The following is a 23460-nucleotide window of genomic DNA, read 5'->3' as shown; positions in this document are numbered from 1 at the left end:
GAAACGAAACCAAAGCCGGGCGATCCGGCCGGATGGGGACGAGAACAAGACTATACATATACTTAATAATTGACGGACATATTTTATGGAAAATAAACGATTCTTACGATATGCAAGGAGGTTGGTTGGATCAGTAGATTCACCAGCCCATCATCATGACACGGAAAGATGTAGAATAAGCCCAATTTTCTGTAGACCTTTCATTTATGCAGGCTGAATACCTGATATCAGACGAACTAAACCTTCGAGGTTAGCTAGTGTAGACGCCTACAAACTACGTAGTACTATAATAGCGGAGCTCCACAAGAGTTCATGATAGTGCCACCATCAGTAGATGGAGAACCCCCCGCGAATAATTACGTAGGGCGGGGTAGCTCACACTAGTGGTGGGGCGCGGAGCTCAAGCTCCTTATCTTATCGCACGACGTCGCCCTCCTCGATGTGACAAGCCGCCCATTTGTCATCGATTCCCAATTCGACTCCGATCAACGGCTGTTTAACCCACGGCCATTGGGACTTGTAAAGTAATACATCACTCTAAAGTGAGAATTAAGAAAGAAAGAAAAAAAAAAAAAGACAAACTTTATTGATATGACGGGCTAACTTCGGGATCGTGAACAACAGCATTACTATACTTGAGGCCACCTCCCAACTGAAATTCACCCCGCATCACGACATCATTTAAAAACCACCACAATGACCTCGGACTCACGCGAGCGCGGTATTCGAATCGCCATTGACCGCGGCGGCACTTTCACCGACTGCGTAGGCGAGCTCAACGGCCAAGAGACAATCATCAAGCTCCTCTCCGAAGACCCCGCCAATTACAAAGATGCGCCGCTCGAGGGTATCAGGCGCATCATGTCACACTTCCTCGGCCGCGAGATCCCGCGAGGCGAGGCCCTCGACACGACAAAGATTGACTCGATACGCATGGGCACCACCGTCGCGACGAACGCCCTCCTCGAGCGCAAGGGCGAGAAGATCGCCATGGTCGTGACCAAGGGCTTCCGCGACTGTCTTGCCATCGGCAACCAGAGCCGCCCCAAGATTTTTGACCTCGCGATCCGCAAGCCCGATGTGCTGTATGAGCAGGTTGTGGAGGTCGATGAGAGGGTCACGCTGGAAGATTACGCGGAGGACCCGACGAGGCATTTGACCGAGGCCAAGGCCAAGGCCGGGACGCCCGAGGCCGGAAGCGAGGATTTGGTGCAGGGGACGTCCGGGGAGGCTGTGAGGATACTGCGGCGCCCCGAGGAGGACGGGATCAGGAGACAGCTGCAAGAAGTTTACGATTCCGGGATCCGGAGCGTGGCTGTGTGTCTGATGCACGGGTATACGTTCCCCGACCACGAGGCGCTGGTTGGCAAGATTGCGAGGGAGATTGGGTTCAAGCATATCTCGCTCAGCCACGAGCTCATGCCTATGATTAAGTTGGTGTCGAGAGCGACGTCTGTGTGCGCCGACGCGTACCTGACGCCAGCTATCAAGAAGTACATTTCGGGCTTCCAGGCCGGTTTCGAGGGCGGCCTGGGAACGAGGAGCGTGCAGCAGGAGGAGGGCGCCAAGGGTGCCCGGTGCGAATTCATGCAGAGCGATGGCGGGCTGGTTGACGTGGAAAACTTTACTGGTCTCAAGGCCATCTTGTCCGGGCCGGCGGGCGGCGTCGTGGGGTATGCGATTACTTCGTACGACGAGGAGACCAAGGTTCCCGTCATCGGGTTCGACATGGGCGGCACCAGCACGGACGTCTCTCGTTTCGGAGAGGGCCGGTATGAGCACGTTTTCGAGACAACTACCGCCGGTGTGACTATCCAGTCGCCGCAGCTGGATATTAACACTGTTGCCGCCGGAGGCGGATCTATGTTGTTTTGGAAAAACGGCTTGTTCGTGGTGGGGCCGGAGTCGGCTGGCGCCCACCCCGGTCCGGCGTGTTACCGGAAGGGGGGCCCGGCGACGGTGACGGACGCGAACCTTTATCTAGGCCGTCTGCTTCCAGAGTTCTTCCCCAAGATCTTTGGTGAGAATGAGGATCAGGGGCTCGATCCCGAGGCTAGCAAGAAAGTTCTGCAGGAGCTCACTGATCAAGTCAATAAGGAGGCTGGGAAGAACATGACCGTCGACGAGGTGGCGTACGGTTTTCTTACCGTCGCCAACGAAACAATGACCAGACCAATCAGGTCCATCACGGAAGCCAAGGGCCATGATTCTTCGAAGCACCGTTTGGCAACCTTTGGCGGCGCGGGTGGCCAGCATGCTGTTGCCATCGCCGAAGCCCTGGGAATCAAGCAGATCTTCATCCACAGGTACTCATCTGTTCTATCGGCGTACGGTATGGCGTTGGCCGATGTCGTCGACGAACGCCAGGAGCCCGACTCTAAAGTGTGGGAGTACCCCGGTAAAGCGGCTGACGAGCTGAAGAGCAAGATGGAGAAGCTCAAGGAGAAGTCCCGCGACGCGCTGCGCACCCAGGGATTCGAGGACAAGGAGATTGTGTTTGAGGAGTACCTCAACATGCGCTACCGCGGCACCGAGTCTGCGCTGATGATCATTAAGCCAGAACCGGACGGCAAGGAGGATGCCAAAGAATGGGACTTTGGAACCGCGTTTGTGAAGCAGCATCGCTACGAGTTTGGGTTCACACTTGATGACCGCGACATCATTGTTGACGATGTGCGTGTCAGAGGTATCGGAAAGAGTTTCCGGCATTCGGAGAAGACCGTGGACCAGCAATTGAAGGAGCTGAAGCGCAAGGACGTGGAAGCAAGCAAGGCTCACAACAGCCAACAGGTATACTTTGAAGAAGGTCGCTTGGACACGCCCGTTTACAAGCTCGAGAATCTGGACACGGGCGATACGATCCGGGGACCTGCGATGTTGGCGGACGGGACTCAGACTATTGTGGCTACGCCGAAAGCCACCGCTCTGATCCTAGACACGCATGTCGTTATTGATATTGAGGAAGGAAAAAAGGACGAAGGGTATGTCGTGGCACGAAATTGAGTGACGATATAGCTAACAGCATACCACAGAGCGCAAAAGAAGGATGGGGAGCGTGAGGTTGATCCTATCATGCTTAGCATCTTTGGTCACAGGTTCATGGCGATTGCGGAGCAGATGGGCAGGGCTCTACAGAAGACGAGCGTCAGCACCAACGTCAAGGAAAGACTTGACTTCTCCTGTGCCATTTTTGACGCGGGCGGAGGCCTTGTGGCTAACGCGCCGCACTTGCCAGTGCACCTGGGTTCAATGTCCACATGCGTTAAGCGGCAAGCTGAGATTTGGAAGGGTAACTTGAAAAAGGGAGATGTCATCATCTCCAATCATCCTTCGTACGGCGGTACCCACTTGCCGGATATCACGCTCGTCATGCCTGCCTTCAACGATAAGGGAGACAAGATTCTCTTCTACGCAGCTTCGAGAGCGCACCACGCGGACATTGGCGGTATCACGGCCGGCAGCATGCCGCCTCACTCGAAGGAACTATTCCAGGAAGGCGCCGCTATCAAGAGCGAGAAGCTCGTCAGCGAGGGCCGCTTCGACGAGAAGAGGGTGACGGAGCTCTTGTACAACGAGCCTGCAAAGTATCCTGGATGCAGTGGAACACGCTGCCTTGCCGACAATATCAACGATCTCAGGGCCCAGGTCTCGGCCAACCAGAAGGGTATCGCGCTGATCGAAACGCTCATTGAGGAGTACGGCGAGGATACGGTGCAGTTCTACATGATCAACATCCAAAACAACGCCGAGCTCTGCGTCCGCAACCTGCTGAAGAAGGTCAGCGAGCGGTTCGAGGGCAAGGACCTGCAAGCGACGGATTATATGGACGACGGCAGCCCCATTCGGCTGAAGGTCACGATCGACGCCGACAAGGGCGAGGCCGTCTTCGACTTTGAGGGAACGGGGCCGGAGGTATACGCAAACGTCAACGCGCCCCAGGCCATCACGTACAGCGCCATCATCTACTGTCTCAGATGCCTCATCTCGGAAGACATACCCCTGAACCAAGGATGCCTCAAGCCGATCAACGTCAAGATCCCACCAAAGTCGTTACTCTCGCCGTCGGACGGCGCTGCGGTGGTCGGAGGCAACGTGCTCACGTCCCAGCGCGTGACGGACGTCATTTTCAAAGCCTTCCAAGCCTGCGCAGCCAGCCAGGGCGACTGCAACAACCTCACATTCGGCTTCGGCGGCAACGTCACGGGAGAAAAGGAGGTCAAGGGCTTCGGGTACTACGAGACGATTGCCGGAGGTAGCGGCGCGGGGCCGACTTGGGAGGGCACCAGCGGCGTTCACACGCACATGACCAACACGCGCATCACGGACTCGGAGGTTTTCGAGAGGCGTTACCCGGTTATTCTACGCGAGTTCTCGCTCCGCAAGGGGTCCGGCGGAGACGGGCAGCACCGCGGTGGCGACGGCGTCATCAGAGACATTGAGTTCCGCATCCCGCTTCAAGTGTCTATTCTTAGTGAGAGACGGGTGTACAGGCCTTACGGGCTCGCGGGCGGAGAGGACGGCGAGGCAGGGTTGAACATCTGGGTGCGCAACGTGGAGAAGGGGAGCTGGGAGAAGTCGCTCAAGAGACTCAAGAACGGCGGGAAGGACGCCGACGGAGAGGAGGTCGAGTACGAGGAGCAGAGGTTCAACCTGGGCGCGAAGAATAGCGCGCCGATGAAGGCTGGGGAGAGGATCATCATCAACACGCCCGGCGGAGGTGGTTGGGGTAAAGTCGGGACGGCAAAGGGCGTCAGCGGGAAGAAGGATCCGACGGACGCGTGGAGGAAGGGGAGCCATGCTAACCGGGAAGATACGGCGCTGCAGGTGTAAGCAGAAGCGTACTTGATATGGTTTGTTAGTTGATGCGATGGTCAAAAACATATAGATGGACGAGATAAACCCCCCCCCCCATGTTTACAAGATTCTGCGGTAATGCTACGTTACGATGTTATGCCGATTATTACGAGGAGGACGCATCATGAGGTACGTGCCTGCTACTGACGACGGGCTTTCTTAGTGGAAGTTAGTGAAGCACGCTTGGCAGGCATGTAAAAGAAATCATTGGCGGTATTCATGGAAACGGAATCTACCTAGCGCGTCGTCGTCAACGGATTACGCACCTTCGTGTTTAGTTACGCCTGTCACAGGTGTAAGAAAAAACTTGCGATGAGGATGCCAAATCGAGCAGAGGATCTGGAAAGGCTCGCCGATATGGACCGTCCCGGCTTGTCGACTTCTGTATCGCAGGTACACGCTACATCTGGGGTGTCATTCGAGACGCAACCCTGTTTGAAAGTTATCTCCCATTTGGGGAAAGGGAGTATCCGTGGAGGAGGGGGCGTGGATGGATGAGATTTACCTGATTTGGAGGTTATTGAGTTTTGCACAGGACGGAAAGTGTCGAGATCAGCCGCCCATGTGGGAGATTTGCAGAATGCTTGTTGTCGATTGACTCTAAGAAATGGACTTTCTTCTGATTGTTGTGTACCATGTTCATGGATCTTTGTAAAAGTTGGTGTGGTGACTGGCGCTACGACATGATTTCTGTAATAGGGAAGCACACTTTAGATCAGAGGAAAGCAGCGGGTTGATCCTTGTTCTACAACCGAGGGTAAGATTCCTGTGAATTGAATTTTCAAAATCGATCCGATGGTCATCTGCGAGTCTCAAGGACTCGAAGAGTTACCACTCTCGGACTAGAGCGTCGATTGTGAGGGATTATCTGGGTTGTCTCCTTGAGGTATGGTCCTTGGTTGTTTGGGTACCAGAGAATGAAGAGTACGTATTCTATCAATAGAATCAGCCCTCATACTCATACTTTTTGAAAGAGATTGATGGCAAGATTCATGGTGGATTTAGAAAAAAAGGAAACCGAGATGGTGATGTGAATGACGAGGGGCAGGTGCAGGAGAAAGGGTGGCCGATAACTGGTTAACATAGCACTCTAAGCAGGCATCAAGTCTGATATCCAGATTTTTACCTATATGGCCATGTTATAGACAGAGATTGAATTGAGTTGTATGATATGTCAGGTCATCGTTTGCAGTGAACTTACATTCTCGTGGCTCTGTGATACATCTAGAGTGGCTGGGCATTGGCACATATGTTAAATGAAATTATCAACTACTCGTTGAATGACCTTGTTGATAAATAATTTCATAATTTAGGATTCAGTCCAGTGTTTGGTGATGAGCTGAGATGAGAATAAGAAAAATGTGGTGAGCCCCAAGCCCCGGCGGACGTCGTCGCCGTTCCGACTACTGCGTGCCGAGAAACACCAGGTCTGCTCCGGGTCCTCCGATGAAGAACAAACTTTCTTTAGAACATATTTAGCGCTATGCAAGCTCAATGAACTGACGTCTGTCATTTTATCTAAGAATTTAGGCTATGGAAATGTTTATAGACTTATTTGTTACTTTACTTTCCCATTGGGAAATATCTTTTGATGAGACGAGTCCCCTCGATTCCGACATCATTGAAGCTACTTGGAAACGACTGTTATGAGTAGTTCTAGCTTGTAAAATAACTTGCATGTTTTTGCAGACGCATATTTTTTTATCATCCAGTATACGTCCACACTGGAATCATTTATTCCCGATCCTCACAAGTATACAAACAGGCTCTAAGTCCCCCATAAAGGCCCCCAATCATGCAGTGCCGCATCGTTTCGGAATTCTACCATTGATTAGACATCTTCGCCAGCTCCACTCAATTTAAAACTTCACATGCTGAGCTTAGCTCATGATTTGAATATCTTTTCAAGATAATTCAACCAGTTCTCACCCAACACTTTTCTCATCTTTTCCTCGCTCCAGCCTTTCCTTGCCATTGCCACAGCCAGTTCAGCCCGATCAGCCAATGGTCCAAGAGGCTTGACAACCTTTTGGCTGCCCCATGGCGTCAACCGCCTCGCGTATCCCTTGTCTTTGTTGCACCACTCCAGGAACTCACTTGGCCTTGCATGTCCCTCACTGGCGTCTGATCCGATACCCACGAGATCCTCTCCGATTAGCCCAATCACGTAGTCCAACACATCGACATAGTCGTCAATCGTGCTGTCGTTGCCCTTGGGCATGTGTGGTCCAAACTGTGACAAGCCCACGAAACCTCCTTTGCTACCGATAAGCTTGATTAAGTGATCCGACTTGTTGCGTGGGTGATCCACCAACCCCCCAGGAAGCACATGCGAGAAGCAAGGCGGCTTTCCCTCAGGCGCATACAGGATGACGTCTTCAGAAGTCTGTGGTCCAACGTGAGAAAGATCGCAGACGATGCCGAGGCGAGCCATCTCGTCAATGACTTCGCGTCCGAAACCCGTAAGCCCGCTGTCACGGCCCTCTGAATATCCGCAGCCTGAGTAGTTTTGCGTGTTATAGGTGAGCTGCATCTTCCGCACGCCGAGGTCCCGGAACACGTGCAAATAGTCTAGTTGGTCCTCGATGCCGGATGTGTTTTGCCACGAGAGCAGCACGGCTGTTTTGCCGGCCTCCTTGGCGGCCCGGATGTCGGCAACGCTGTGGGCTTGTACAATCAAATCCGAGTGCTCTTCGAACCAGCGCTTCCACTGCACGACGTTGGCGAGACTACCACGAAGCCCTTCCCACAGGCTACACGTGCAGGAAACGCCTGTGATGCCGCCCTTGTGCCATGATTCAAAGACATCGCGGGACCAGTTGGCGATGTTGAGGCCATCAAAGTGGATGGCCGAGGCATAAATATCTCGTGCACCAGTTTCGGAAACCATGGTGCCGCGTTATGAAAGTAAACAGGAGATGTGGTTGTGTGGCCTTGTTGTACCGTGGTCCAAATGTGAACTTAATGAATTGGATAGTGAGGCTTTCTGGGTTACCAGGGGTTTAAAGATGGAAGCAGCTTTTCAGTATACCTGATGGTTTAACTGCATTGTCATACGCGATCAACCGGTGACGGGCCGGAGACAACTCCGGAGATACTGTCGTTCGGTTTCGCGTCGGGAAACGTCCGGTCATAATTCCCAAGAGCGGAAGCGTGGCCCACAAACGGCAGATCCTTCGATAACGCAATCAAGAGGTCGAATCAAACCATCGATTAAACTTGATCCCTCATATCCTCATTTCAACTGTGCGATTGGCTGCTGTGCTTGCCATGTGGTGGAATCAATGATACAGTTCGCTACCATGCCGGCTTTTGACATGACCCACCTTGTCAGCCAAGAGCCGATACATTGAGGTTCCAATGAGCATTATGATTGTTTGCCATGTATCTGGAGGTAGCTTGTTCTATTGCTTGAACCTCTCAAGGCGTTAAGCCACGTGGAATCGGCATACAACCCGCTTGAACCGGGGCTTGGCTCATCCTATGGTCGGCACCTATCCGAACATAAATCTTCATTGGCCCTTTGAGGAGGCAATTTTGAGTCGGTTGGTTTTAATGTTCATTTCTAATGGCTTTTTGTCGGGACCTCTCCGACTATGGTGATTGACGCCATCAGCGGCGAACCATATCGATAGATCATACGTGAAGAATTGGCCAAGGCCGGATAAACCAAAATCGCAGTTACCAAAGTTATATCACATATAGAACCCATTATGTCTCGCTTTGCCTCTCTCTAAATTCTATAGAGAATTGAAGGTAATATCCGCCACAAAATGGATCGACCATCGACGAAGGACGGCAAAGATGACGTCTCCGTTGTCGTGGAGCCTAACCGAAACCGAGCCAAGCAGTCTCTACGTAGAAGGATTGCAGGTATTGTTTGGGATAGCTTGGACAAGACACTAGAGGAAAGGCGTTTCATAGCAAAGATCGACTGGTGGATTTTATCCTACTGCTGTGTTGCGTACTTTGTCAAATGTATGTTTTAAAGTTGCCATGCATTGTGACCAGTTCAGGGGTAGCTAACTCGCATTCAGACCTCGATCAGACTAACGTCAGGTATGTATAACAGTCCGAACCCTATATATCTTGAGTCCAGTGAGGCTGATATCTGGCAAAGTAACGCATATGTCTCCGGCATGAAGGAAGATTTACATCTCAGCGGAAACGATCTCAATTATCTAACCACGTTTTTCAACATCGGCTACATTATCGGCCAGGTGCCCTCACAACTGATTCTCACTCGCATTCGGCCGTCCATATGGTTGCCCTCACTCGAACTCATCTGGAGCTTCATCGTCATGGGAATGGCCGGAGCAAAGAATGTGCAAACACTGTGCGCTCTCAGGTTCCTTGTAGGGCTTTTGGAAGCTTCGGCATATCCAGGCATCATGACTCTGCTGGGAAATTGGTATACGCCCCAAGAGCTTGGAAAGCGAGCTTGTATCTTCCAAGCTTCTTCAGCCGTGGCGCAAATGTTTTCTGGTTACCTCCAAGCCGGTCTGTTGGCCGGCATGGATCATCGTCATGGCGTACGAGCTTGGCAGTGGCTCTTCATTTTTGATGGTGAGAAGCTTTTACACAGCCTTTTGAACTTGAGCTAACTAGCTTCACTCAGGAATTATTGGAATTCCTGTTTGCCTTTACGGATACTGGGCAATCCCCGACCAACCAACCTCTTCTCGTGCCCGTTGGCTCAAGCCGGAAGATCGAAGCATGGCCATCGGGCGCATGGAAGCTTGCGGTCGTGAACCTATTCGTAAACTCACTTGGCGCACCATCAAAGACATTGCAAAGGGTTGGCCCGTCTGGCTCTTCAGTGCCATATTCATTGCTCATGTCCTCGGCATCCGAATCTACGCCTACTTCAACGTCTGGTTGAAATCCACGGGCCTATTCACACCGGAGGAGGTCAACCTTATCCCTACTGCCGGATACGGTACACAGGTGTTTTTCACTTTGTCTTACGCATGGGCGAGTGATGCGATCGGGTTGCGTTGGCCTCTTATCATAACTGCCTGCATGGTGGCTATGATCGGAACGATTATTCTAAGCGTTTATCCGGAAGACAATATACCGGCCATGATGGCGGCGTGGATTCTCACCTTCCTCGAGACTGGGGCTGGGGCTCTGATTATCACATGGATCAACGAAATATGCTCCCACTCGGCCGAGCATCGCGCCGTCATCATCGGCGTTGTGGAGACGGCAGCATTCACATTTCAGGCATGGGTGCCGCTCCTGGTGTACAATACCGGCGATGCGCCCAAGTTCCCCATCGGGTACGAGATGGCCACCATGTTTTTTGGACTGGAGATTATCCTCACTCTAGTCATCCTGTGGTGTTCTAAGAAATGGCCCGTGAGAAAGATCCAAGGGCTCGTTGATAGTGAGTAGGAAGGGGATTCTTCCACACCAATGCTAGGTTATCGGTAGTTGTATGCCTACCTAAGTATTTGCGAAAAGGAAAAGACCATAATCAGTTAGTTGTATAACTCATTTGCCTGCTTTCAGTTTCAAGGCCCTACAGGAACAGTCACTGCTGTCATCGTCGTTGAGGTTCCGAAGAAAACGTCTGTTGTGGAGAAAGAAATAACTAAAGACTGATGAAACAAGCAACTGCAGAGATAAGAATTGCCAGCTTAGTCTTTGAAATGATTTCCCAAGAGGTTGCAGAGCTCGTGCCTTGACATGAAGTAGAGTTGAAAATGCCCTGGTTGTGCAAATCGAAAAATGGCCGACAGTTAAATTCTTCGTAGTTTTGTGGCGCAATAATCAGACTGCCCAATCTAGGTTGATTCTCTGTGTTTGCGGTAGCGTTTTGGTATTCAAGGTACGACATACTAAGTCTGTGTTAACGAGAAGATTGTAGCTGATAACTTGGGCGGCGACTCACAAGAAAGCATTCGAAACGCTGGTTTCGCGAATTGTTACCCCCTCCATATCTTTCTGTGGCCAATACCAAGATCTCACAGTCTCGCCACTGTCGCTCACCATATATTCAGATGATAGATTCAGGTTTGGATTATGAGAAAGGACCAGGATGAAGTCTTCCCACTGCTTCGCCTGCTCTGGAACGGAAACCCACTTGATATTGTTCTCGTGGCTGACATACAGCCCGCCGAGTTCGTTAAAAGGCACATCCAAATGCTTCAAGCGGTTTGACTCTACGGTGAATGTTCTCGCGGTCAGTTTCTGTAGTCCAGGATCTCGTTTTACCGACGCAGCGCCGCCGGATATGCTGACGTCGCCCAGTTGCATAGATTCCGTATTTTTGCCGCCAAAAATAACCTCAAACGGTTCGCCATCAACTTTTGTGTTGTCGAATGAAAGCTTGCGGGCCGCACTGAACCCAATGGTAACACTCTTCAGACTCGGAACGTTCGCGACAACGGCATTTCTTATTTTGATATTATTGTTGAAGATGCTATCAAGCGACTCAAGCTTGCAAGCACTTATGAGAATATCGTCGTTGAAATAGTCTCCGTTGATGTTGCGAAGCTCGTTGTGCTTGAAAGTCGATAGTTGAGGGGCATGGATCCTGATGTGGCCGACGCTGTGAAGATCCGTGACATCAACATATTCAAGGTTGTCCATTAAATAGAGACTGAACACCCCTCCCACAGTGCTGAGTCTGGGAAAGCTGATGTTACGAAACACACTGGATTCGGACAGTTGAAACCCGCCACGAATTGTGGTCAAAGTGCTAGAGAAGATGCTGACGTTGGTGCTGCGCTTGATGTAGCCATCATAGAAGCCCAAGGTGCCGTAAATTTCCTCCAAACCACTCATATCGAGGTCTTGGGGGCTTTGTAGGGCGATTACAACATCATTCTCCACTACGTTACACTTTCTTATTGCTTCAGCATCCTCACTGTTGCGAACGGTGATGGGCCCTTGACAATGAACCCGGCTTGCATCTACGAAATGATAGCGTCAAACGTACTGCAAGGAAGCAAAGGGCCTCAGGGATTACTCACAAGATGAGGGCAGGGAAAATACTAGTAAGATCACTTGAAAGCACCACGAAAGGGCTTTCATGGCCGCAGATGAAATGCCGCCTTTGGTTACGGTAATGTTTTGGTGATACCGGACTTGGCATTCGACGTGCGCGTCTTTAGTCGTCTAGGGTTTTTTTTATTATTTGAGCCTCAGGGGCATGCGCCTCAGCGGCACAGTTAAGGAATTGCTTGGCGATGCAATTATTCTGCTGCACAATTCACACAATTCGACATGGATTCTTCGTACATATCTCTAATAACCATAAGATGTTACAGCTGTTTGCTCACTATCAGTTAGACCAAATTATTTGTCATCTTTGATATCCTGCTTAGGCTGCGGAGTACAACGTATATGCTCAGCTGAAGTATGACATAACTTGCTTGCAGTTAATGTAAACGGTCGCTTATACTCGGAGCAAGGCAAGCTCTTAATCTTCCATTAATCATTTGAAACATGATACCGGGGTATTCTTTTATACTTTTCAGTTTATTTGCCTTGCTTCATTTCCCTTGTTGGCTGTATAGATGTGATTTTCAAAGTTGACAGAAAGTCGGTGTTGTACTCGACGCCGCGCATTCATAATCTTCCAGAAGAACCAGTGGGGCCAGGTGGTCTTGTAATCGTGATAATGCCGCCGGTGATCGAAGGACATTTGACTCAATTTAGAAACCTATCCCATGCGGAGGCCGGAGCCGTTGAGCGCCGCCTTCGGCCGGTCACCTTCCTTAACAAGCCTGCCGGGTCGGTAGTGCCGGACTGAGCCGCACGGATGGGGTTCACCGCACTGACCATTAGCATCTCCGCGGTGCTTACCTCCACCGTTAACCGCCTAATTCCATCGTAAACCGTCGGTGACTCATTGATTTCTTTATCACAGCACCGCCGGACGAGGAAACACCACGGTCCCCTGTCTGTCGCAGCGACCTTCATATCCATAATTTCGACGAATGACATATGTTCATAAAGAGTGCCCTCGCCCGTTCATCGTACATCTCAAGCAATCTTACCTCTCATTAGCAACCCCGCACTCATCGCCCATCATGCCTCTCACATCAGAAGAATGGGAGGAAATCCGTCAAGAAATTCCATCGACGTCAGACCCTTTTGTGGCCAAGTACCTCAACGGTCGTGAGGCGCTCATCGCTCAAGAAAAGAAATCTCGCTCAGACGCATCATTCCGCGCCAACTCCTCACCGATCGTTCGTCGCGCAGCTGCTATCGTTGCCCGCATTCGCGAGGAGGAGAAGAAGACGATATGGACCGGCCAGGCTGAGGAGGATCTGGCCACCAGTGAGGGCCTGGCGCCTTTCCCGGGCATGATGTTCACACTGGCGAAGCCGCGCCTCGAGACAACCCGTCTGTGGCGCATCGTGCAAAAAATGCCAAAGGGATCGTTACTCCACGCTCATTTGGACGCCATGGTTGACTTTGACTTCCTCTTCGACGTTTTGCTGAAGGAGCCGGGCATGCACTTTGCGGCGGATATGCCTCTGTCAAACAAGTCTGCGTTAGCCTCCTCAGGCGTTTACTTCCGATTCAGGAACGAGGAGACTAGCGAATCGTCGGTTTGGGCAGATGATTATGTCCCTGGAAAGTTTAGACTCTTGACCAAGACGGCGGATGAGTTTCCCGATGGCGGAAGATCAGGGTTCCTCAAGTGGCTCAAGGGACGTTGCACGATTTCTTTGACAGACAACGTGGAGCAACACCACGGTATTGATGCCATTTGGCGCAAGTTTGCCGACTGCTTCTCAGTTATCGACACCATGATTCACTACGAACCCATTTTCCGCGCCTTCTTGAGGAGACTGATGGCCTCACTGTTGGCTGATGGCATTTACTGGATTGAGCTTAGGTAAGGACTTGAGTATCAGTGGTAACACAATCCGCTAACTTGCCTAGATTCACCTGGCCTCTCAACTACTGCCGCACCGGCGAAGAGGAGCCTGAGAAGGACCACAACCATATGTTCCAGGTCATTGAGGAGGAAATCGCCCTTTTCAAATCCGACCCGGCGCATGCCGCCTTCTGGGGCCTGCGCACTATTTGGACTACACTCCGCTTCCTGCCTACGCACGACATTATTGAGAATATGGAACGTTGCATCGCCACCAAAATCGCCTGGCCGCATTTGATCGCAGGTTATGACCTCGTCGCACAGGAAGACGCGGGCCGCCCTCTCCGCGATCTTCTCCCCGAGCTCTTCTGGTTCCGCAAGCAGTGTGAGCAGGAGGAAATCAACCTGCCCTTTTTCTTCCACGCGGGTGAGACCCTCGGTGACGGCGATGAGACTGACCAGAATCTCTTTGATGCGGTACTCCTCGGTACCCGTCGTATCGGCCACGGTTTCTCCCTCTACAAGCACCCTCTGCTCATCGATATGGTCAAGGACAAGCGCATTCTCATTGAGAGCTGTCCCATCAGTAACGAGGTCCTTCGTCTCTGCGGGTCTATCATGTCCCACCCGTTACCTGCGCTTCTGGCCCGCGGCGTGCCCTGTGCGCTATGCAACGACGACCCTGCCATCCTGGGTCAAGATACGGCCGGCATGTCGCATGATTACTGGCAGGCGCTCCAGGGATGGGAGAACGTCGGGCTCGAAGGTCTGGGTTCGCTGGCTGAGAACAGCGTGAGGTGGTCCGCGTTCGAGGACGAGACCCCGGAACAGTGGACCGCGGGCATCAAGGAGGCAAGTCTGGGCACGGGTGTTAAAGCCGAGAGGCTCAAGCAATGGGCCACTGAGTGGGAGAAGTTCTGCCTCTGGATCGTCGAAGAGTTCGGCGAGGAGTCGGAGAAAGCGTAAGGGAATGTTTCTCGCTGCTTCAACATATTGCAATGATTTGAGTTATTCTTCAACAAAATGGACTGGGGTGGCGCGCGGGCTGGAGCGAGCGGCTTTTCGAGGCGAATGGTTACTGGAGGCGGGTATAGGCAATTAGCATTTGTATAACGGAGTTTCAACAGAAAAGGCGCCACATCAACTAAGTGGCAGGCATGGGGGAAATTAGAATTCGTCACATCGTATAAAGAAAGAACTCGAAGAGTTTCACATATTCGCTTCTTGATTTCCAACAAAAATCTCACGTGGCGAAAATATGGTTGCAACAATGGTTCAAAACACATTTTCTTCACAGGTAGGAAAAGAATCGGAACGCAAGTACTAATTAACATCGTGCGAGTTCAACCTCTGGCTCTTCATATTGTCATTATAAGGGGTATACTGCGAGAAGTTCGGCAATCTTTCTATTATTCAGAGATTCATTATGTGATGGGTAAGCAACGCTAAACTATGATGAAGGCGGTTTTCACTGATGATATTCCTTGCACGTTATTATCTTCAAGAAAATTGTTCGCACAGTCTTCTATTTGAACATGACATCAGCCGAGGTCTAAATTATAGACTTGCTCAAGGCAACAGGTTGAGTGACACACCCTCTGGCCGAGGCTTCTCGGAGTGCTCGAGCTTAGGATGATGTGAGTCGCGCGAAGGCGAGCTTACAACTAGCGTCGGCTTATCTGAAGAAGCGGGTGTCTCAAATCACAGGTTCCGATCCGGGAAGCTAGATGTCACTTTTTGCCTCTGCTTATAACATATCGCAACCGCCAAGTCGTCGCATTATTGAGAGTTGACTTGAACAATGAATGAGCAAAAACACATTCTATCAAAGGGACGGAGACCCTTAGTCCGACATCAGCCCAAATGAAGTTCAATCGCAAATACCATCAGATGAGAAGTTCAGGCAGACGAGTTTGTGGTAAGGGCTAGTCGGAGATCCGACCACAGACCAAGTAACCGAGCTTTGCGACAGCAACCAGATCGTAAAGCTTGCCTCGGTATCGGATTGATCTCCGCGGCGAACTGGCAAAGACCCTTGCCGATGATACACGGTAGATCATACAATGACACTGTTCTTTTTTTTCGCAAGGCCGTTGCATGACCAATGCTCCACCGAAACAAAACATAACAGCCGAGGAATTATAGACCGGGAACTTGGAGAGCGCCGAGGGAAGTTCGAGCACGGAAAAACAGGGCACTAATTGCTATGCGAGCATGTTAACACGTTTTCTGGGTGATAGTGAGTCCATTATAGGGGCTCTGTGCTTCAAAACAAGATTTCATGCTCAAGGATCGGCCGTTGTGGCCACTCGGCTACCCGGGGAAGCCATGCCAACGACAAAAGGCCCAGGTCGGGGCCGATGAGGAGGAGGATCGAAAAGGCCCACAAGGGGACTCGGCTCCCGGCAGTGCCTCGGGAGCACGTTGGTTTTGTGAAACCGAGTTCGATAACGAATTAGAGTTAAGAAAAATCGAATTCGGACGCGATGATCATGGGTCCTCGGATGAGATGTGGAGATTACAAAGAAGAACCTGGTACTCGATCGACTTGGACGCCCAGAAAAACCAGCAAAACATTTCTTCTCTACATGAGAGATGTATCGAAGAATGTATTGCATATTAAAAGAATTAGCAAATTATAAAACCTGTGCTCATGAAGTATATAGCCCAGTAACAAATGTCAACAATGTTGTCTACATACATACATGCTCATTGCTCGTGGCCACATCATCATGCTGGACCGCTGTCTATCCGCAGCTTTATATACATTACAATGATCAAGATTCATCAGGGAAACAGGAGAGGCTCCGAACAATGTGAGAAAAAGACATGCACGTCCAGCGTGTCAGGCCAACTATTGGTATTCCAAGCGAATGGTATCCCTACATCTCATCATGCGTCATGATCGACATAAAAATTTCCGTACAAATACACAATGCAAAGAAAAGAATGCAACAGGTTGTACAGACGAGGAACTGCCTTTTGATGCCCTTTCCCTCAGTAGATGACGGTCACCCTTCGTCGTCGGTTAGGCTTCGGCTGCTCTCCAACGACCGGCGGTCCGGGAATGGTATACTCGAGGTTATCCTTGTAAATGTTCACCTTTATGCCTTCGTCACTGGACTTGTACAGTTGCGTTGCCTTGACTCCTGGCGGCTTCTCGGATCCGCCTCCCTGGATATCGAGGTTAAGGCACTGAGGGTAATTCTGTGCGCCTCCCTCTCGTCCGGCCTCATGCAATGCAATCGTCTCATGGCGGAGGACATACTGTCCGGGAGCGATGTTTGCCGGGATCGTCATCGTCCACGACTTGTTGTTCGAGAGCATGTCATCCGATCCCCATTTTCCGGGCGCCTTGGCTCCGTCAACGAGGCCGACGGCATCGATCTTGAAGAACTCGAGATCTTCCTTCTTGACGTTTGCACAATCTCCGTTGCAAGGCGCCAGATAGTCCATCATCGGTCCGTGATGCGAATCGGGCCAGTCGGTCCAGTACACTGTTACTTTGGATCCGGCCGTCACTTTCGCGGCGATGGGCGCGGGCTCTGCGCCGACATGGCAGATGATATCCGGGTCCGCGTACTTGTCCACCGCAACGAAGCCGTTGGACAAATCTTTGGGGATAGACCAGCCAACGACTTGCGGTGGAGGCTTCTGGTACTGCATCTGCGGACTATATCCTTGATAGCTGCGGCGCAGGTTAGCGAAACGAGACACTGGAGAAGACCAGGGTCACGGGACACCACTTACAAGACACCATCGGCCTGGATACCGTTCACCGTTCCGTGAGCATTAACGATTTGGAGAGCTGCCGAAGCCAAGAAGGCATACTTCATGGCAGACATATTGAAGGATTTCTCGCTTGTGTCGCGAGTGACAGACGTGTGTGTATTATGAGTTGTATTGGACGTGGTGAAAATCCTTGCTGAGAAGAGATCCCGTACTTAAAGATTGTCGTCGATTATTTCGTATCTTTGTGAGAGAGTTTTTCGCGACTGAGTATGGTAAAGGAGTGTGATAGTCGACCAGCGCGCTATAGTATTATCAAAGAGTGTGTGTAAGTGCTTCGCCTGGAATGCCGTACCAGCCAAGAGGCGGTACTTTGGGGCGACATTTATTATATCACACTTCACGCCAACAGCTCACATGGACAAGCTGCGGCTGGAAAAGTCAACCGGCCCCGATCCATCCGTCCAAAACATTGCCTTCAGCCCCATAGTCCCCACCTCGTGCGCTGATGTTCGAGGACACCCTCAGAAGATCGGTGTAAAACATCGGACCTAGAAAGGGCGACGATGACCTCAGATAACGGCCGGTGGCCAGGCTCTGATTGGTGAGGATCGGATCTTTCGAATTCAGGCCGATGGTTCGCAGTATCACTTGGTCATGTCCCCTGTTTCAAGACGGGGATAATCTAGTCATCAACTCGGCGTCTCTTCCTCAGTACGTCCGTGCAGACATCACACCAAGCCTCATAGAGTTCTCTTCCGACGATATTTCAAGTTGTCCCCGTCTGTGATGAGTAGGGAAATTGGATCCCGGGGTTTGAACAGCACGGGTGTCCCAGCCTGGGTCGCGATTGTTCTGTCTGCGGTCGAGTCTTCCACAGCAACTAGGCTTTTCGTCTCAACAACTTCCCATTTCGGCGTCAGACTCAACTTTTGCGTTCAGACTGCCCAGTCTTTTCCCAATTTCATGCGAAAACTGGCCTATACTGCTTGAGCTGATATTACGGCCAAACTTTTGCAACCGTTTCATCTCTCCGCAAAGGGTTCATCTCCTCCTCAACCAGAGCTGCACAAGCACCCATATCGTGTTCCTGCGACACAACTCTAGAGTTTCTGCATCGTTCCCTATCCGAATCGCTCGTATTGCTCATGGCAGTCCCTACTTGATGAGTTGACAGTAGAAGGAGATTGTTATATTTGCAATCATGGCGTCTCAGGATTTGCCAGATGAACGCCACCAAAGTCACCTCAAAAGTAGAAACTTCCGCCGATGAGTTCCATGTATGGCTATGAACCACTTGCATTAATGACGCCACGGCTGTCCAAGTTCGAAGCATGTTCTTTTGCGTTCTACGTAGGCCACCACTATCCGTCAGAAGCTTCCGCTAAGTTTCTTTTTTTTTTTTCTCCTCTCTTTCGGTTGACGAAATTCCTGGTATCGCTGACTCAAGGCTTGCCGTGCAGGCTTTTGCGATATGCAAACAATGTTTTATGTCCTCCTTAACTCCATAACACCGCCAGATAATGTCGAAAACCAGATCCCATCCTGGCGGCAGGCCTTGCATCCGAAAGTAAAATAGTCCGTTGTTACAAGAGCTCAAAGTCGTCCAACTTGTCGCGGTATTTCATAATGTTCCTCTTGACCTTGCTGCCCACGGTCCAGGTGACGAAGTCCTCCATGCTGCGAGTGACCAGGAATGCCGGGTCGGTGCATGTTTCCGTACCCACACGAACGTGGCCCTGCTCAATAAGTTTCGTAGCCGCTTGAACGGTCTCGGCCATCCTGAATATCATGGTTAGCATGTGCACTTGAAGGTTCACTGATTTGATGGGCTTATGTACCGAAGGCGAGTCATGACGACTGGGAGACGTCGTCTTGCAAACGCGCTCACTGTAACATTGTGCTCAACGGCGGACAGCTTGGAAGCCGAAGAGAGTACGCCCATGTCGTACAACTTGTCGAGGAGCAACTTCTCGTGCTTGCGCCGAGTCGCACTTTCCGGGGGCAAGAGACTGAGTCTATGCGCGAGTTGGCGAATGGACTGCGTGGCCATATATCAGCCTCCGTCACAGAATTTGTCCGTCTCCGGGCTGTCTCGAGTCGGGGAAAACGTTGGTAAACTTACGCCGCAAAGTCGGTTGTATTTGTGCTAGCAATTACCGTTAGTTCGTGCTGATGAATTACAATTGGCGATGATACTCACATAGTCCTCAGGCTTCTGAATCATGTACCGGCGTACCTGCAAGAAAGTTAAAATATGTCGCAAAAACATCCTCTGCTAGAGTTCGTTATACCACTGAGGCATCGCGATGGTCGCCATCCTGTTACACCGTTGTTAGCATTGCGCCGATGAATGTCAACTGTACTCAAGAGGATGGGCGTCGGTACCTGTTTGTAGGTGATGAAGTCGTGCTTCCGCAGAAGCTTCTGCTCGTGAAACTTGAGTTTTCTCACCATGCTGGGCTATCGGCGTCGCAAAGCTCCCAGTGCAGATTGGCGATGTTCGGCAGAGGCAGGTTGTCTGGGAAAGAAAAGTTCTAGAGCTAAGGCGGGACAAATCCTTATCGGGGGCCTTATCGTAATTGTGGGGCGGGATGTTCCGTTCCGCCTACCAAAAAAATACCGTGACAGCTTCAACCTCCGCGCGACAGACCACGCCTCCGCCCTCTGAACGACTGCATCCTCGCAAAACCCAACCATGCCGCCCAGATTACCGTCTCTCCCGGCCTTCACGGCGCCGAGTGCCTTCGTGGCTCGCATTGCGCGGCCTTTTTCCTCCACCCCCGTCGTCGCCCGTACGTCAATGCCTCTTCATTCTTCCACATACCTAAGCTAACGCCAGCTACCGCAGGGCCCGAAAACCCCATTTCCAACATCCTGAACCTCGACGAGAAGCCACAAGTGCACTCGGCCGACCGTATTCGCGGTCTCATCAACAGAGGTGGAAAGGCCCGCGCCGAAGGTGCTGCCGCCCGCAAGCGCACCATGCTCGAGTCTCTCAAGGAGAAGAAGATTAGCGACGACTACCTCAAACAGATGCCTCGTCGTTGGCGCACTGGTGATGTCTACGCGCCCCACGACCTCAGCCCCGTCGAAATGGATAAGTGGCGCAAGCCTCGCCGCCCGGATGTAGATGTCATCGATATGCTGGGCATCAACCCCAAGGACCATTACAGGGTATGTGCTCTTAGGCGATGGCAAGCTGTTGAAGTCCCGCCAAGACCATTGTTTGGATACTAAATAGCTGCCTGCAGAACTTCTCCATGATCTCCGAGTTCATGACCCCCTTCGGACACATCATGCACTCTAAGGAAACGGGACTGCGAGCGGTCAATCACAGGAAGATCACGAAGGCTATCCGGAGGGCGATTGGTATGGGCATTCACCCCAGTGTGCACCACCACCCTGAGCTGCTGAAGAAGAAGTTCCGCTTGAATGCGTCGTGGAAGTAGGGATTTGGCGGTTGAGTAAAAGACCCGCATGAGGGAAACGGGCGTGTCCACAAAAAACGGAGGTAACCCTCCTGTGTATGAATTGTACAACATCTTTGGCGTCTATTATATTTGTACAGATACAAGAAGCTTCTCTAGCATATTTTTGTACAGATCATGCCTTCAGCACCCGCTGCAGCTTGAATTTCTTCAACTTCTCCGCCGTGATGTAGTGACGGGTTTTCTCTAGCTCTGCCCACTCCTCAGGGAACTGCTTCTTAGCCCATGCCTCGAAGTCTCTCTGCAACCCTTGCCCAGGCAGTGCGTTGAAGGGAATGCCCAGTCTACACGGATGTTAGTTGTTTGGCCACAAACAAGTCAAGGGTTGGGAATAACTCACGTCATTGCATCAGGCCCATACCCAACAGCTCGCTTCATGGTTCTGATTGTGCTCTGCACCTCCTGAAGATTGCCGTTGCCAGCAAGTCCGCCACAATAGGCAGCAAAAACAGCTGGGGGGACATCAATCTCCATCTTCTCTATCTTGTTCCAGATATCTCTGGCAATCTGGTCGCCAAAGGCCTTGATTTCACATAGAGAGAACACAATCTCGAGACTGTTGTATGATGGGCCTTCAGCCGAGCGAACGATGTCTTGCCAGAAATCGAGTGCCGTGCTCGGCCTCCTGCAGGCTCCGTACGCAATCATCAGCGCGTTGTACGTCTTTGTGTTGGGTTGGATGGAAGTGTCCATCTTTAACATGTTGTGAACCAGCCGCAAGCTGTCCAAATCGGGGCATCTGCCAACCCCCTCGAAACATTGAATGTAGGCGTCAAGTGATGGGTGAAAATCAGGATTAACATGTTGCCGCATGTGGCCAAATACATGGACGGCCATGTCTGTTCGGTTGCGGTTGAAGAAAGCCTCCATCAACTCCAGACGGCTCTCGACGCTAGTCTCCTGGAAAAACTGTCGGAGAATTGAGTATGCATCCCATACTCTTGCCGTACTGTTTTTCCTATCCAAGCAGTACGCTACGAAGGCATCGCGAATGGATCGTCTTTGTTCATTGCTGTGCTGGAAGACATTCAGGGAGAGCGTATCGATGACCTCAAGTTGTTGGTCGTTCTTGAGGAAGACTGTGCATAAAGCAACGACAGTATCTGGATCTAAGGTCACGATACGCTCCTCCAAGATATCAGAAATCTCGCGAATCGCCTTCAAATCCGGCGTTGCCTGGTAGCAGAGCGCCTGAAGATATTTGTTGATCATCGGCAGATCTTCTTCTCCGCTGAGCTCAGTTTTCGGAAGTTGCATGTACGCTGCTCTTGCGCCAGACAGATCTTTCGCTCTGATTTTGAATTCCATTTGAAGGAGGTAGGTTTTGGCATTGGGGGGGATTCCAAGCTCAGAAGAGAAGGCAACTAGCCTTTCCGCCAGATAGGCATCGTTCTTCTCAGTAGCGACCTCGAGGAGACCGTTGATGGTCTCTGTGTCAGGCTGGACGGAGGGATCATCTGGATTGTGACGCGCGACAACCTCAAACATACCCTTCACGTCATCGAGTCCTTTACCCATAGAAAGCACTGCCCACTGATAGATGACATCCCAGTGCTGCTTGCCGGGGTTTGAGTCAACGAGCTTCTTGAAAATCGGAGCAGTCCAGCCGCGCTGGTCATTTCTGACGGAGAAATGCAATATCTCCTTGTAGGTTCTAGCGCTGGGCCGCTCTTCTTGGTGTATCGGCCGCAAGAACCACTTTTTTGTTTCCAAGGCATTGTTGTTCTTCGCATAAAAGGTCGTCATGACCTCATGAACACTGGGCGTGAACGGCACACCAAGCTCCTGGGCCTTTGTGACCGCATTGACAAGTTCTGTCTGACGTCCTTCCTCTGCCAAACCCTGTAGTACATTAACCCAGAGGTTCCTGGCGTCTGGCCGCTCTAGTTCCGGGAGATGACGCCAGTACTCCTGAAGAATCGTATAAGCTTCGGTAGATGCTCCAAATAGCGTCAAAGCAACAATATGCGCCTCGAAATCCTCTGCTGCGCCAGGGTCCAACGGGTCTAACGCCCTCTCTGCCTTGATCGCTTCATATAAGGCCTTGGAAAATTCCAAATGCTCATTTGTATCCTCCTTCGGCAGCTTCAAAAGTGCCTCTCGTGCCGTTGTCAGTTCTGTCAACGTCAAGCCAGCTCCTGGCTCGTCATCCTTGTTCTCAAGAAGGTATTGCAGCAGGTTCCGGCAGTGTAGGGCTTGGGTGCTGTTGACGACAACGTTGAAACGGAGTTTATAAGTAAACAGTTCTCGAAAGGCGTCTACTAATTCCGTTCTCGATGGAGGCCGTACACTCTCAAGCAGGCGGTTCCTCCATGTCAATATCGTCGTCCACCCAGGCTCATACTCTGGCTTCTTAATCTGTCTAGGGGCCTTCCCGAGTATACCGAAGAAGGTCCGTCGCGGGGCTCGTCTGGAAAGAGATATCGTTGCCGCTACCGGCAGCTGCGTATGTCGACAGGTCGGGCGAGAAAGAATCGTGCAGGCGGGAACGCATCCCCTTGGAACGAGGACCCGTCGGGAGACATGGCGGGCAATTTGCGCCCTCAT

General features: G+C 51.3%; 9 protein-coding genes across 9 annotated transcripts; 4 read left to right on the top strand and 5 right to left on the bottom strand.

The window, feature by feature from the left end:
- Positions 1 to 696: 696 nt before the first annotated feature.
- CTRU02_200504 (hydantoinase B/oxoprolinase) lies at positions 697 to 4830 on the top strand (the record flags this gene model as incomplete). The annotated part of the gene is made up of 2 exons (XM_036718513.1): positions 697 to 2981; positions 3033 to 4830. 2 exons carry the CDS (start codon positions 697 to 699, stop codon positions 4828 to 4830), a joined length of 4083 nt encoding a protein of 1360 aa, XP_036589513.1.
- A 1909-nt stretch (positions 4831 to 6739) lies between these two features.
- Positions 6740 to 7744, bottom strand: CTRU02_200503 (membrane dipeptidase; the record flags this gene model as incomplete). The annotated part of the gene is made up of 1 exon (XM_036718512.1): positions 6740 to 7744. The coding sequence occupies one exon, from the start codon at positions 7742 to 7744 to the stop codon at positions 6740 to 6742; it is 1005 nt and encodes a 334-aa protein (XP_036589512.1).
- Positions 7745 to 8627: 883 nt separating this feature from the next.
- On the top strand, positions 8628 to 10251 carry CTRU02_200502 (pantothenate protein; the record flags this gene model as incomplete). Its single annotated transcript, XM_070203701.1, has 4 exons — positions 8628 to 8832; positions 8892 to 8913; positions 8954 to 9420; positions 9473 to 10251. The coding sequence occupies 4 exons, from the start codon at positions 8628 to 8630 to the stop codon at positions 10249 to 10251; spliced, it is 1473 nt and encodes a 490-aa protein (XP_070062283.1).
- Positions 10252 to 10746: 495 nt separating this feature from the next.
- On the bottom strand, positions 10747 to 11646 carry CTRU02_200501 (uncharacterized protein; the record flags this gene model as incomplete). The annotated part of the gene is made up of 1 exon (XM_036718510.2): positions 10747 to 11646. The coding sequence occupies one exon, from the start codon at positions 11644 to 11646 to the stop codon at positions 10747 to 10749; it is 900 nt and encodes a 299-aa protein (XP_036589510.2).
- Positions 11647 to 12896: 1250 nt separating this feature from the next.
- On the top strand, positions 12897 to 14659 carry CTRU02_200500 (adenosine deaminase family protein; the record flags this gene model as incomplete). Its single annotated transcript, XM_036718509.2, has 2 exons — positions 12897 to 13711; positions 13759 to 14659. 2 exons carry the CDS (start codon positions 12897 to 12899, stop codon positions 14657 to 14659), a joined length of 1716 nt encoding a protein of 571 aa, XP_036589509.2.
- Positions 14660 to 16690: 2031 nt separating this feature from the next.
- CTRU02_200499 (endoglucanase iv precursor) lies at positions 16691 to 17538 on the bottom strand (the record flags this gene model as incomplete). The annotated part of the gene is made up of 2 exons (XM_036718508.1): positions 16691 to 17381; positions 17444 to 17538. The coding sequence occupies 2 exons, from the start codon at positions 17536 to 17538 to the stop codon at positions 16691 to 16693; spliced, it is 786 nt and encodes a 261-aa protein (XP_036589508.1).
- A 1470-nt stretch (positions 17539 to 19008) lies between these two features.
- Positions 19009 to 19879, bottom strand: CTRU02_200498 (U3 small nucleolar ribonucleoprotein IMP3; the record flags this gene model as incomplete). Its single annotated transcript, XM_036718507.1, has 6 exons — positions 19009 to 19204; positions 19264 to 19463; positions 19548 to 19571; positions 19626 to 19661; positions 19717 to 19743; positions 19811 to 19879. 6 exons carry the CDS (start codon positions 19877 to 19879, stop codon positions 19009 to 19011), a joined length of 552 nt encoding a protein of 183 aa, XP_036589507.1.
- Positions 19880 to 20120: 241 nt separating this feature from the next.
- Positions 20121 to 20874, top strand: CTRU02_200497 (ribosomal protein s18; the record flags this gene model as incomplete). The annotated part of the gene is made up of 3 exons (XM_070203700.1): positions 20121 to 20223; positions 20274 to 20599; positions 20677 to 20874. 3 exons carry the CDS (start codon positions 20121 to 20123, stop codon positions 20872 to 20874), a joined length of 627 nt encoding a protein of 208 aa, XP_070062282.1.
- Positions 20875 to 21028: 154 nt separating this feature from the next.
- On the bottom strand, positions 21029 to 23460 carry CTRU02_200496 (complex i intermediate-associated protein 84; the record flags this gene model as incomplete). The annotated part of the gene is made up of 2 exons (XM_036718505.1): positions 21029 to 21197; positions 21254 to 23460. 2 exons carry the CDS (start codon positions 23458 to 23460, stop codon positions 21029 to 21031), a joined length of 2376 nt encoding a protein of 791 aa, XP_036589505.1.

The sequence above is a fragment of the Colletotrichum truncatum genome (genome assembly GCF_014235925.2).
Source record: "Colletotrichum truncatum strain CMES1059 chromosome Unknown Contig_0001, whole genome shotgun sequence".
Classification (NCBI taxonomy): domain Eukaryota; kingdom Fungi; phylum Ascomycota; class Sordariomycetes; order Glomerellales; family Glomerellaceae; genus Colletotrichum; species Colletotrichum truncatum.
Note: the sequence above shows the minus strand (reverse complement) of the source record. Positions and strands in the feature narration are given on the sequence as shown.